At 48.0% G+C, this 14,519-nt stretch overlaps 1 protein-coding gene across 6 annotated transcripts in view; it reads right to left on the reverse strand.

The window, feature by feature from the left end:
- The window catches only part of Epb41l4b (erythrocyte membrane protein band 4.1 like 4B), a 170,725-nt gene that overhangs the window by 78,179 nt on the left and 78,027 nt on the right, over positions 1-14,519 (reverse strand). For all 6 annotated transcript variants that reach the window (XM_045160207.1, XM_004657052.2, XM_045160198.1 and 3 more), the window contains exons 7-14: positions 12,160-12,280; positions 10,495-10,582; positions 10,251-10,339; positions 9,882-9,951; positions 9,620-9,789; positions 6,581-6,690; positions 3,912-3,942; positions 856-889 (exon numbers count right to left, since the gene is read on the reverse strand). In XM_045160207.1, the coding sequence (XP_045016142.1) occupies positions 856-889; positions 3,912-3,942; positions 6,581-6,690; positions 9,620-9,789; positions 9,882-9,951; positions 10,251-10,339; positions 10,495-10,582; positions 12,160-12,280 (713 nt within the window). The remainder of the gene's footprint in view (positions 1-855; positions 890-3,911; positions 3,943-6,580; positions 6,691-9,619; positions 9,790-9,881; positions 9,952-10,250; positions 10,340-10,494; positions 10,583-12,159; positions 12,281-14,519) is intronic.

The raw sequence follows: 14,519 nt of genomic DNA on the forward strand, positions 1-14,519 counted from the left end.
GCTGAGGAAGCCTGCGAATGGCCAGAGAGGGCAGGCCACAGTGGCCTGCTGCAGGCTGGGCTCCTGAGGGCTTTGGTGGTTGTGTTGTGGGCAGACAGGAGGCCTAAGGCCAGAGCTGTGTTGGCCGTCCTGTGAAAGAGTCAAGCACTACAGGGACCCTGTGCTCCTGCAGACAAAAGGCTTAGTGCTTTACAGAATGGATTCTACAAACCACTGCTCCACGAAATGTTAGTGGGTTCATTACTAAAAGCAGGGGGCAAAGCTAGATTTTATGTGGGGGTTAATTGATGTTCAAAAAAGAAACACTGGACTAAAAAAAAAACAAACATGTATCTTTCCTGTAAGATTTCTCAGTACTTTTACATCCTGGTAGACACTGTAAAATCCAAGAAGGGGAGGGAGGGGGAGAAGGAAGGAAGGAAGGAACGGAGGGAGGGAGGGAGGGAGGGAGGGAGGAAGGAAGGAAGGAAGGAAGGAAGGTAGGTAGGTAGGTAGGTAGGTCTCCCAAGTAGGTGATCAAAACATTCTCTCCTGGAGGTACATCTCATGGGACTCGTGTTCCCTAGGCTCATGATACACTTTGACAAAAAGCATTCACTTGAATGCCACTAAGAGGTTGTGTTTGACCGCTTGGAAACTTAAACATGTCAGTTAACAGAATTAAGAGACAAGCAATTCAGACAAGCAGCAGGAGACAGTGGTCAGGAAGGAGACGGCATTAAAGTTTTCTCAAAACAACTCCCCTCCCCCAATAAAACAATGCATTGCTACTCCGCCCCCCTTCAAAATCTGATGATAAGCATAATGACAGTTCATTGCAGAACATTTAGAAACTCTTTAAAAGATGTATCTCACCTGGTAATTATGGACTTCAGGATTTGTTTTAGAGCTAAAAGGTAAAAAAGAAAAAGAAAAATTATAATGTCACTGGTTGTAAGATGGCAGTAGGAGGGGTCTATGATGAAGTCCATGCACTGGCTACTCCGTTAGGGACAGTCACGTACTGTTTCTTTTTGTTTACTGGGTGCTCACACAAACATGTGCGCATGTCATCAGAAGAACCGCCAGCACAACTTGTGATCCTCACTGGGCTCAAGAAGACAAGCACCAGGCAATACGCCAGAAGGCAGCTATGATATTGTATTTGGTTGGCAGAAAGAAGTCCTTTCAGTTACGTAAACCAAGTTATTTCAGCTCCCATTGCAGACCCTCCCTGGCACTTCTGGGCAGCCCCATAGCACCAGGGAGCTCTAGTGCCGTGCGGAGCTTCCTGCAGGTGGAGGAAGAGTCAGCAGGCACTTTCGGGATGCCTTCCACTGTACGATGGTGGGCACCCCACGTGGGTCCCTTCACTCAGCAACACTGCGGCCAATCTGGCCACCACTGTACAAGGTTCACTCCATCTGGGCCTCCATCCTGGGAGCCTCACATCTGTTATTACTGAATCAACACAACAGGGCTACGAGGTCAACAAGGTTGCCTCCCACCTCATTTGACAGATAAAGGAACAGTTGCCTAACAGAGAATTAGGAAAGCCACGGAGGGTCACTGGCTAGCCCACGGCAGAGCCAGGGCTGACTGAACGTCTGTTCAGGACCAAAGCGTATCTTCTCGTCACCAATCACGGCTGGCTCTTAAAAGACCTACGGAAAAATTCAAAGTACTTCACGCATGATCCCATCTTGATGGCATCTTAAATAGACCTAGTCTAGAAAATATATATGTATGTATACATCATAAATGCTGTGTATGTACACATGCACAGATATGGTGTGTGTATGTATATAGACACAGCAGGTTAGTTTGAGATCGTGTGTTGGAAATGCAAGCTCCATGCCTGCCAGAAAGCCCACATGCCCAGCACAGCCACCAGGCAGTCGCTGTTGCTAGGGTGGTGTCTGGAATCAAGGTTTATTGCCTCTGCAACAATGAGAGGAATATATCATGGTTATGAGTCTTGTCTGGGATCTAACTGGCTCTGTGCGTGGTTTCCAGAGAGGGCTGCTAGTGGAGCTAGGCTCTGGGCCAGATGGCCCAGGCTGGATCTCAGCAGGTAGGTCAGTGTTCTACAAGGTGCTATTTCTCTTTTTCTGGTAGCACTTCTGTGGCTCACCGCACAATTTCATCCATGGACCCCATGGCAATTCTCCTCACCCCATCCCACAGGCTGCAGAGAGCAACTGAACAGCTGCTAACAGCGGTTATTAGCGCATTTGTTCCTAAAGGGTATATTTACTGGGGCTTTATTTTCTATGTGTGGAGGTTTTTGTTTTTTTAAAGTTTGTTTTCATTCCCAATACATAATCTTCACTAGATGCTACTGGGGAAATGTCACTTTATTAGGGAAATACAAACAAACAAATCACCTCCTAAGAAAGCAAAGAATTCTGTAGCTTACACTCCCCTAGGAATTAAAAGCTTTACACACCTGATGGGCTGAAAAAGGTGCAAATGCATTTCCGCATACTACCTGCCACAAGAACCAATCACAGGGCAGGCCTGTAAACCCACAACTGCCATCCCCATCCACAAGAGCCCTCACAGCACCCCTTCCCTTGGCAGGGGTGCCAGGCAGCAGCTCCAGAGGACAATCCCGCCCGCGCATTACACGCAGACAGCAAAGCCCAGGGTCAAGAGGCAAATGAGCTGGGCCTGACCCACTCTGCAAGCACAGCCTGCAGTCAGGCTGGCTTTGCTGCTCCAGAACCCAGAGTTCCTCAAAGGGGCCTTGCAGCTTCTGTGGGTGGGGCAGAAGCCCGGAACAGATAGGCCTGCCCACTCTCTCCAGAGCGGCTCTGCTTCAGCCTGTTGTGTTCATTGAGCTTTTATGTCACGCTTCTTGGATCTGAGGGGTGTAAATTACAGGCTAGAAAAGTTAGGGAAATTTTGCAAATGATCCTGGCCTAGAAAGAAGGCCTAAGTTCCTAGCATGAGTTTGTGAAAGCTGGTGTAGGAAGGGGAGCTCTGGAGGCCTTGGCTGGGGCTCGGAGTAGTAGCAGCAGCCAATCCCTCCACACTCCATGCCCTGTCTGAGGGGAACAGGCCTAGAGTTCAGACTAAGGATCTAACAACTAGAGTCTGCCTCTCTCACAACAGCTGTCCATGGAGCAAATCCAAACTCACACAGGAAGAATGGTGGTTTCAGAGTGTGGAGGAGGGACAGATGCCTGCACAACACACTAACCTCACAAGGGAAGCTTTGAAGACAGATGACTCAATTGGCCCAGGGGTGACCTGGCTAATGGGGACATTACAGAACCCACCAGATGCTTCTAGGCACAGGGGCCAAATCTGACTGCCTGGCGTTGGTGAATCCAGTGCTATGAGAGCATAGCCATGCTCCTTCAATTGCATATGGTCCAGGGCTGCTTTGGTGTGGTGACTGATGGCAGCAAGACACAGTCGCCACAACCTAGGGTCTAAAATATTTTCTATCTGGCCCTTGACAGAAAGCTTGCCGAGTCTGGTGCTGGAAGCTGTTCGTCTGTGACAAGTTCTTTTCCTGCAGGAATTCCAGTGGTGCTTAATGTCTCCCGACACCTGAATGTCACAGGCAAAACCCAGAAACTATTCCTGCTGAGCCTTTGCTCAGACACATGACCTTCCTTTGCCACCTCCGCCTGCCACTGCGTGCTATGCCCAGGCACACGTGCCTGTCACCGTACCATCCGCCGTACCAACAAACAAAGCGCACGCTGCTCAGAGTGGTTGCTTTCCAGCAAAACAATCTGAGAACATTCTGTTGTGTACTTATTGAAAACTGGGAGCATGGTGTAGCCAGGCAGCAGAAAATGGGGGGGGGGGTTATCAGGTGAGTCACTCTGGTTTAATTGTATTGGGGAAGAAAGTCAACACTGCAAACAAACACCGCAATTAGAGGAGAGCTGCACCAGGGAGCTAGGGGCACTTACCAGAGCTGAGCAGCGATCACGGGATTGCTTGCTGGAAAGGAAGAGCAAAAGGTTATGTCATCGTAGACTCTGTTGTACGTACGGTCTTACACAGATCTCTCTCTCTCAGAAGACAGTCTGCACCTTGAGCCAGGCAGAACAGTGGTTACTTCTCTCCTGGCAGCCAACATCCCTCCCTCTAATTCACCCTGCTCCTGCCTTCAGTTCTTTAGGCCAGCCTCTAGAGCAGGCTTCCAGGGCTGGACAGGCTGGCATGCAACCACAAGGGACTATCCTTGCCCCGGAGGAGGAGCTCAACATGCCAAGATGGAGAAAACGGGCATGGAAACGTCAAACCAGGAAAAGGCGGTTCGGATGAAACTGAGGCATGCGTCTGTGCTGAAGAGCACGGAGCAGATTTTCTTGACAGGGAAGAGGCTGAGTACGCACAGAAGGGGACTGGGAACGAGGCAGTGTTTATTTTATATCCCATTTTTAAGGTGTGGGTATACTTGCTCATGTATGGGCATGTATATGGGAGCCAGAGGACAACCTTGGATGCCATTCCCCCATCCACCTTTTTTTTTTTCCTTTGAGACAGAGTCTCTCACTGATCTGGAGCTTTTAAGTTAGGCTAGACTGGTTGGCCGGCAAGCTCCAGGGTTCCACCTGTCCCCATCTCCACAGCACTAGGATTACAAGCCTGCACTACCACACCTGGCATTTTTTTTGTTATAGTTTTATTTTTATTTACTTGACAATTTATTTACTTATTGGAGAGAGAGTGTGTGTATGTGTGAATGCCAGGGCCTCCAGCCACTGCAAATGAACTCCAGATGCAGATGCCCCCTTGTGCATCTGGCTTATGTGGGTTCTGGGGAATCTAACCGAGGTCCTTTGGCTTTGCAGGCAAGTGCCTTAACCACTAAGCCAATTCTCCAGCCGCCACCCCCCCTACCCCCCGCCACCGGGAATTCTTATATGGGTTCAGAGAATTGACATCAGGTTTTTTTTGTTGTTGTTGTTTTTTGTTTTTTTGTTTTTTGTTTTTTGTTTTTTTTTGAGGTAGGGTCTCACTCTGGCTCAGGCTGACCTGGAATTCACTATGTAGTCTCAGGGTGGCCTCGAACTCACGGCAATCCTCCTACCTCTGCCTCCCGAGTGCTGGGATTAAAGGCGTGCGCCACCACAGACATCAGGTTTTTATGCTTGCAGAGCGAGCCCTTTATCCAACTAAGCCATCTCCCCAGATCCCTACATCACATTTTTTAAATTTTAATTTTTTTGGTGGTCCTAAGACTCAAAATCAGCCTCATAGATGATAGTGGGTTGTCACTGAGCCCTTCTTCCTCTGGCTTTTACTTTCTTTTGAAACAGACATAGCAGGGAAAATTATTAAAAGCTTCACAAAGATGATGGTAAGGCCTCTAACTAGGAATAAAAAAAAAAAAAAGTAAAATGAAGGATAAAAAAATGAAATGGAGACCAGAAAGCGGAGGGACTCACAGAACCAGGAGTCTGGAAGAGCCCCAAGCCAATGGGTGCCCACCCCCACTCTAGGAAGACGGCACTGGGGCTCCTTCCCCTCGAGCCTGCACACACGCGCGGGGGGGGGGGGGTGTAGGAGCTCACACTGGGAAAGTTCTTCCCAATGCTGGTGTGTTTCTGGACACCTGTGACTCTGTAGACCCCCTCCCATGATCCTGTTCACAGATGTGACAGTCCCCCCATGAGCCTTTGCCCCCAGCGTTCCCTCCAGCGGCTGCAGTCACTCTGCATCTGCCATGTCCCCTCTGTGGATGGGGTGCGCTCCCACCCTCTCCTCTCCCAAAGGCTAGGCCGCGTTTTCTGGGCTGTAGACATTCCTCTCCACCCCCCCCCCCCATAAAGCAGCTGAGAATAATACAGCATTCTGGCTGCCACACTACTGCTGTTGGTGTGTAAAGGAAGGAAGCAGGGAGCGGAAGGTTAGAGATGCTGGAAGACACAGAACAGGAGCCCACTACGTCCTGGACTGGGCAAGAAAAATGTACAGCATGCTTGTGACAAATAAGGACAAGCAGGTGAGGGAGGCAGAGGGCAAAAGCCCTCGCGGCAAGCTTGGGGATGTCCAGTGGAATTGACCTGTTGGGAGAAAGACTACCTATGAGCTGAGATTGGAAGGCTCTGTTTAAACACATTGATCCGGCTTGCTTATTTGTTCACTGAGTGAGCACAGCCTGGTTCCAGGCCTCACACAGGTGTGCACCCACTTAAGATTTAGGGAGGGCTGGGAAGGGGAAGGGGCAGCATGTTGGGATCTGGCTACATTCAAAGATTGGTGTGTCTGGACTGAATGTGAGTTTTGCATGTACTCTGCTGCTAAAATTCTGACTAACATGAACCTGATGTCCCCACCCGAATGGACAAAGGACTTTCCATAGGCACGGGTGAAGTTGTTCACCTATCGTACCGCTGAGGACTGTGGTCTGGAAGCAAGAGACAAATGCACAGGGCGACAGGCAAGCGGAGACGCCAACAAGCACATCCAATGAGAGACTAAAGACTGGGGCATGGTAGAAGGGGACTGAGTCCCCACCAAGACAACCCCCTGGGATTGGTTTGTTCTTTTCCCAACAGTGTCAGAAGGTCAGAGCTGAACAGGTTTCTTCACGAGGTACATGGCCCACTAAACGGCGACACCATACAACCTTTGAAGGTGGAATGCCGCCGGGACGGGTAGCGTTTGCTAGGCTTCCTCTCAAAGGTGCTGGTTCTGCGCAGCCTGGTGCCGTGAGTAGCTTGGTATTCAGTCCGCCCGCTGGGAAGGGAATAGTTGTTTGTATGTTAGGTAACCAGTACCAGAATCTCAGCATATCGTGCCTATTTGCAAGTGAACTTTTTATTTTTAAGAGCTCCAATGTACATTTCAGCTTGGCTTGAAATTGCCTGGTAAAGATACAAACAGTTTACGACTTCTACTTGGAAAGTCTCCACTGCCAAGCCAGGCTCTATTACAGGGGCAGGCATTTCTTTCCACCAAAGGACAAAACCTGCAATTTAAGTACCAGCTCCTTGGCTGTACAAATCAGGCAGGTCTGAGTACTTGGAACACTTGACTAGGTAAAACCTTGATTAGCACACACGATGACCTTCCATGAACATACTACGGAGACAGTCTTTTAAAAGGCTGTTAGCAATGGCCCCTTAACTAAACCTTGGCTTCCCTTGCTATGCCCAGCGAAATATTTCTTTTTTCATCCAGTCTTTCCAAATTCAACCTTGGAAAAGCCACCTGAAGCTTCCAGGAGGCACACTACTCTCTGCTGATCTACCTACCACTGCTCCAACCCAGTTGCCCCTGATGAGATTCATCAGATGGAAGGAATCCACCACCACCTGCTTCAAGTGCTCCCATGGGGCAACCTCATCTCCAAACTCCACTCCCTTCTGCACTTCTCCCTGAAAGCAGAGGCCACCATATGAGAACTGATCCCAGGCGAGGGGCGAAGGAGATTCCTCCAAGGAGGGAAAAGCCTGCCTTGACAATCTCCTCAGCTGTCCTCCCCTGCCCGATTCAACCTGCTAGCATGCTGAGGAGTGGCTCTGCATGCCTTTGCTGGGCTGTGGTATTTCCATTCTCCAAGGGCCTTGTGAGTTCATTCGTTCTCAAAAAGAACTTTTTTCCCCCCTTCCCTTAGAGCATTTAAAAACATACTCAAACAAAATACTTCTTTAAACAGAAATGCACAGCCACTTTCTTGCACAGTAGATACATTTGAAATGAGCAACTGTTTTGGCATTTGGAACAGAGTTCAGGGACATGCCATGTGTGGGTAGAGGTTACAAAACCAGATAAAGGTTTCCATTGTGTAACTGAGATTCTCAGACTCATATATATGCCTCAAAAATCAAACCAAGGGCCAGGCATGGAGACACACACTTTAATCCCAGCACTTGGGAGGCAAAGGTAGGAGGACTGCTGTGAGTTCAAGGCCACCCTGAGACTATATAGTGAATTCCAGGTCAGCCTGAGCTGGAAAGAAACTCTAACTCAGGAAAAAAAAAAAAAAAAAATCAAACCAAGGAGTGTGTTAAAATGCACATTCTCGGGGTGGACACTCATGGATGTGCCTACAGAGGTCTTGAATGAGGCTGTACCTTCTTATTTTTAACAAACACCCAGGAGGTTTTCATGCACTCAAAGATACAGTCTTGAATTCCAAAGCAAAAATATATCAGAACAAGCTGTTTCTTCAGGCTCTTTCCAGAGTCCAGCGTTTACTGCGCCTGCTCTAGGATGCACACGTATACACACATGCTGCTCTCATTCTTAATCATTGTGAGAGCTTCTGACATGAGCAGGAAAGGAAATAACACTGTGGCAGGAATACAGGAGCCAAAGTCAGATATGGATGTGTACATCTGTCATCCCAGTGCTTGGGGGGCAGAGGCAGGAGGATCACAAGTTCTTGGCCAGCCTGAACTACACAGTCAGATCCTGTCACTAAAAAACAGAGGGAAGGCAGAGGCAGGAGGATTACCATAAGTTCAAGGCCAGTCTGGGACTGCATAGTAAGTAACAGGTCAGCCTTAGAGCAAGCCTTTAGAGAGAGTGAGGGTAGGAGAAAAGAAGAAAGGGAAGGGGGGAGGAAACCAGACTGCTTAGGGGGCTCTCTCTCTCTCTGTTTTTTAAAATATTTATTTATTTATTTATTTATTTATTTATTTATTTATGAGCAACAGACAGAGAGAGAAAAAGGCAGAGAGAAAGAGAGAGAGAATATGGGTGTGCCAGGGCCTCCAGCTGTTGCAAACAAACTCCAGACGCGTGCGTCCCCTTGTGCATCTGGCTAACATGGGTCCTGGGCAATCGAACCTTGAACTTTAGGCTTCACAGGCAAGTGCTTAACCGCTAAGCCACCTCTCCAGGCCCTGTGTGTGTTTTAAAAATATTTTATTTATTTATTCATAGAGAGAGGCAGATAGAGAAAGAATGGGTGTACCAGAGCCTTTAGCCACTGCAAATGAACTCCAGATGCATGTGCCCCATTGTGCATCTGGCTTATATGGGTCCTGGGGAATTGAACTGGGGCCCTTAGGCTTCACAAGCAAATGCCTTAACTGCTAAGCCATTTCACCAGCCCCGTCTCTGTATTTTTACTTACTGGTTATGTGCAAGTTTGAGCTGAGTGAGATGGGGACACTCAATCTGTGTTACTGAGGCTGCTCTCAGGATTAAGAGCGGATAGACAGAGAGATCTGGTATAGCACTAACAGAACTGAATACTTGAAATGTATAATGGCTGGTGAAATCAATGAACTAACATTATAAAATTTATTAACTGTTCACTAATTTAAATAGCTGCATGTAGCTATTGGCCACTGTACTGGTTAATACCAATCACTCTGGCTATTTGTAAACTACTAACAATTCTGTCATTACAAGTTGAACACGCCTAATCCAAAAATTCAAAGCCTAAAATGTGCCCAAATCTAAAGCTTTAGGGGCCCTACTGCTCAAATATTTGTAATACCTCCAAAATTCCAAAACCCAGAAAACTCCAAAATGGCTAACACTTCTGGTACCAAGCATTTCATATACAGGATCTTCCCCTGATTTAGTTCACTTTATCACTGAGGGTATGGAGGCCAAAAGTGCTTACGTGACTGGCCTCCAGGTCGGGCCCTAAGAAAGAAGTCGGGGATGAGACACATAGTCCAATCACTGGACTCTGATGGCTGCTCACCTGAAGCGGAAGCGGGAGCCCAGCCGGATGAAGTCCGATCTGGTGGACTTGCTGTTCCCGGGCACGCGCAGGCGGAAGAAGGCGTGGTGCTCCACGGCACACTTCCACAGGTGCTTGCAGGTGCGCGCGCTGTCCAGCCGGAACACGAAGGTGTGCTCCTGCTCACGGCCCTGAGAGGGTAAGCAGAGGTCCTGGTGGCCGCGTGTGTCACCTGGACGGAGGGAAACTGCATTCCAGGAGAGCAAATGGGAACAAGGCCTACCTGGTCATCATCTTCCACCACCACAAGCGTCAGTTTGCTCTTTTTAAAGTCCATTTTGGTGATCTTGGGCCTAGGCAGGGAGAAAGCATTTTAAAAAGGGCATTCTGCAGCACAAGCTTCTACACACCAAGTAGCAGTTTCCTCTCTACTTTTAAGATAAGATTGGCTAAGAAAAAGAAATCATTCATTCTTTTAGATATGATTATCCAGAAGTTTCAGTACAACTGCCACACACCCACAATGACAACAGGATGGTGTGATTTTTAAATCAAATCTGAGTGTTGCAATGTCCCTCAAAATCATCCATCACATAGACTTCCACCACAAAATAGGAAAAGACATTTTTAATATTAGACAAAACTAAATTACCAAAAGAATAAGCCTATTTTGTTAGCTCCTTCAAAGATTAATATGCCTGTCGGGGTCAGTCCAAGAGAATATTCACAGCCATCTCTTCCCTACAAACAAACGAAGTGACAATCGGTAGGCAGTTCTAACAGGTCGTCACAGAGCAGAATGTAAAACATTTTCTCACCAAAAGTTACTTTGTTGGCACACTACATACTTTTCAGTAATAGCAAAACAATGTGACTTAAACCCACACAGTTCTTACCCTGACAACGTGCATGTCTACCCCATACATTTCCAGCCACTTCGCTTTATTCAGATAGGAGAGTTCCGCCTGGGCAGGGCTCTTTCCCCTTAGAAAAACCAAGGGAGACACATGTAATCTCGGTCTTGCACACCCACAGGGGTCAGAAGGGCTCACCATGCTACAAAGGTCATGCAGGAGTTACAGTAATGAAGAGCACTAATCATACTGACATGAAATGACCTCCGACAACATGCTTTCTAATTGACTAGAAAGATCACAGAATGATGTTTGTAATAGCATCACTTAAGAAAACAAGACCATAGTTTAATGCAAAGGGGAAGAAAGGCTAGGAGAAAAGAGGCTATGTGTAAGGGAGGGGTGCAGTGGGGTGATGTTATATCCACACACTTCTGTACTATATCAGTATTAACAATGACAACACAGTCATGCCACCTTCCATTAGAACAAGAAGACTGACGGACAACAGGAGGTGATGCTAGTTTCGATCCAGGAGTGACTGGGAAGAGGTGGTTTGGGGACAGATGGAGTGGCAGACAGGAAAGGTTAGCCTATGGGAAACAGTGAGACATGGCCCCATCAGTTCAGGCCAAAAGACCTGATAAATCAGGGTGGTGGCTGCTGGAAGAAACCAAACAGACCAATGCCATGCTGGCTTTCAGCAAGATAACCCCACTTCCTGGAACATAATGTACATGCATGCTCTCAACTGGGAATATTCCTATATAACAGGTGTATAGGCGAGATGCACCTTATCTGAGATCAGGAATGTTTATAATTCCATGCTTTATTTTTCAGGTTATGGAGTACTTGCATATTGATAATGAGATATTTTAGATGGTAGGATCCAACTCTAAACATGAAATTCACTATGTTTCATTCACCCTAGACACATAACCTGAAACTAATTTTATGTTCTATTTTAAAAAATATTTCATCTTTATTTATTTGAGTGAGAGATAAAGAAACAGGCGGGGGCGGGGGGAGAGGGAGGGAGAGAATGGAGGTACCAGGGCCTCCAGCTGCTGCAGATGAACTCCCGGCACATGCGCCACCTTGTGCATCCAGCTTACATGGGTCCTGGGGAGTCGAACTTGGGTCCTTTGGCTTTGCAGGCAAGCGCCTTAACTTCTAAGCCATCTCTCCAGCCCCTCTATTTTTATTATCTGCATTTTAACTTGGACCTGTTCCAAGAAGCCAGGTGTGGAATTTCCAAATGTGTCACTGGGTTGGCATTCAGAAAGTTATTATATTTTAGATCCAGGATATTCACCTTAGGGATGTTTCGCCTGTATTTCTAAAATGTTTCTTCTGAAAGATTCAAGTCAAGGTCCCCAGAAACACATGTGTATGGGAGTGTGTCAAGGCAGTGCCTCATTGCTGTCCACACCCAAAGTGTCACCAGGACAGTGCGATGCCCTTGGCAGCAACAAACAAACCAATCCGAGGCTCGGTATGGCTTGATTCTTGCTGCATGTTTCTCAGAAGAGACATGACACATGGGCCTTTGGGAAAACAGGAGCAAAGCAAGAGCCGGAGAGAAGTTACAAGCTGGGATTGTGGTTTTATAGTTGAGCAATTTCTATACTAGACAATAGAGTCTGGCAAGCACAGAGGACAAAATACGTAAACAAATCAGCATTCAAGAGGGTCACATCGAGGTACCTGCACTCTTTCCATCTTTGGAAGATATCATATTCCATTGCTTCTGTCTGATTTGGGATGAACCGAAACTCAGACACAAGCTCTGGTGTGTGTTCTGGAAGCTCACATTCCCCAAGCTCCGCTGCAGTTTCATAAAAGAAAGGAAAACAGGAGACATGGAAACACTTCAGGTTATTGCGGTGGCCAGGTCCAGAAGCATTTAGCGTGATTAGGGGGCACAGGAGTCCCTGACATGTAACACCTGCTTTGCAGGAAGACCGCACTCATAATCCCCAGGCAGCACCCCAATGTCCCCCCACCGAGTGTCCTCCCCACCAAACGGTGCGCCCTCCTCTCAGTTATTGCTGCCTTCCTCCTGACTGCTTCTCCCACCCAAACAGGCCCAGCTCACAGTTCCCCAAGACTCGGGAATCTGCAATCAAAGGCAATTGTGAGGATCAGCCCAGAAGCATCTGCAGCACAGGGCTCTCGTGAAGTGTAGGTCAGAACAGCACTTCAGGGTCTGCAGGGCTCAGGAGGATGGGCCAGGAAAGCAATCCATGCAGAATGTGGGGGGGGGGAGTGAGAGGTGGGGTATGTGGGCTGCAGGAGCGACTGCAGCAAGTCAGGCAGAGCCTAGGAAGGAGAAGGCTGTGCAGAGGGGCGACGTTCCCAGTGCAAAGCCCAAAATGTGCTTCGGGGTCCTTGTTCTTGCTGAGTCAACCACAGAATGGAGGGCCTAGGGACATGGTGGCCCTATTCCTTCAGAGCACAAGAAAACTTACTCTCTAGACTCAACCCTGGCAGATTACAGAATGGAAAGAAATCCCTCAGCTTCCTCAATTCCTGGCTCCACTAAGTGTGGTTCACAGGCCAGTAGCATAGGCACCACCTGGGAGCTTATTCACCATGCAGACTCTCATGTCTGCCCTGGAATGGCTCAGACACCACCTGCCTTTTCACAGGATACCTGGGGACCTAGGTGCTGACTTACCCTGGAAAAGCACTGACCCACAGTGGTGGTCTTTGTGTGGGAGGGGCAGCATGCATGTGTGTGGTGAGTGTGGGGCATATGTGTTCACAGGCATGTGGGCGCCAAAAGTCAACATTGGATGTCTTCCTCAATCGTTCTCTATCTTATTTATGGAGTCAAGAGTTCCTCACTTGAACCCAGAGTTTGCCATTGGGGCTACTCTAGCTAGCTAGATTGTCCTCACACTGCCTGGTCTCTACATCCTGAGTGCCAGGATTACAAAAAGACCACCAAGCCCACCTAGCCTTTACGTGGGAGTTGAGATCTACACCCCAGTCCTCATACTTATGCAGCAAACTCTTTATGCATTGGTCATCTCCTTAGCCCAACAGTGGTTTCTGAGCTTAAAGGCACCTAAAGATAATCTGAGGGATCCATTTTAAAATTTTTCTTGGCATGCACATGTAATATGTGGTATGTGTGTGGAATACACATGTGTGTGCACAGGTGTGTGTGTACCCCAAGCACACACATGTTGTGGTCAGAGGAGATTGTACCCTCTATTACTCTTCTGCCTTGTTTCCTTGAGACGGTTTCTCACTGTGCCTGCAGCGCCTGTATTTTGGTCAGACTAGCTGACCTGTGAGCCCTAGTGATTCTCCAGCCTCTGCCCCACCACAGGACTGAGGTTACAGGCACACGTGCTAATGCCCAGCTTCTTTGTGTGGGTGCTGGGGATCAAACTCAGGTGGTTTCAGGTGCTCATGCTTGTATGGCAAATGTTCTTATTGCTGAACTGCTTCCCCAGCCCCAGAATTTGCATTTCAACAAGCTCCTGGTAATGTTAATGTGACTGGCCCTGGGAAATCTGTTCCAAGTATCAACGCCACCACTAGACCAAGCTGCATGTACCCAAGGACAGTTGCAACTATGGATCCAGCACCTCTCTTTACTACCCCTTTAAGTTATGCATGGCCTCTTAGGATCCCTGTCTTTCGGGAGAAGGGCACCTGCTGGCTTACAGGGTGGATGAAATGTCCTTGTACTGAGTGTGGTGGGACATGCCTATGATCCCAGCAATCAGTCAAGAAGCTGAGGTAGGTGAACTTTGAGGTCAAGGCCAGCCTGGGCTATAGAGTGAGAACCTGTCTCAAAACAAAGCAACTGTCTTCATGAGTAGGAAGCGGTAAAGGCTGATGCAGGAGAGTCTTGTACAAGACAACCGTGACACGGAGCAGGGATCTGGCAGATGTTTCTTCAACTGAATGCCGTTCTTCACTGTACCTGTGTAGGTTAAGGCCCACATGAAGACCACTCTGGAAACAGTCTCTAACTAGAAGGGTAAGGCTGGGTGCCCATGCTAGAGGGGGCCCCCCACCACTGTCTTCAGCCTATGAGGTCACTGTGG

Source organism: Jaculus jaculus, chromosome 1 (genome assembly GCF_020740685.1).
Source record: "Jaculus jaculus isolate mJacJac1 chromosome 1, mJacJac1.mat.Y.cur, whole genome shotgun sequence".
NCBI lineage: Eukaryota > Metazoa > Chordata > Mammalia > Rodentia > Dipodidae > Jaculus > Jaculus jaculus.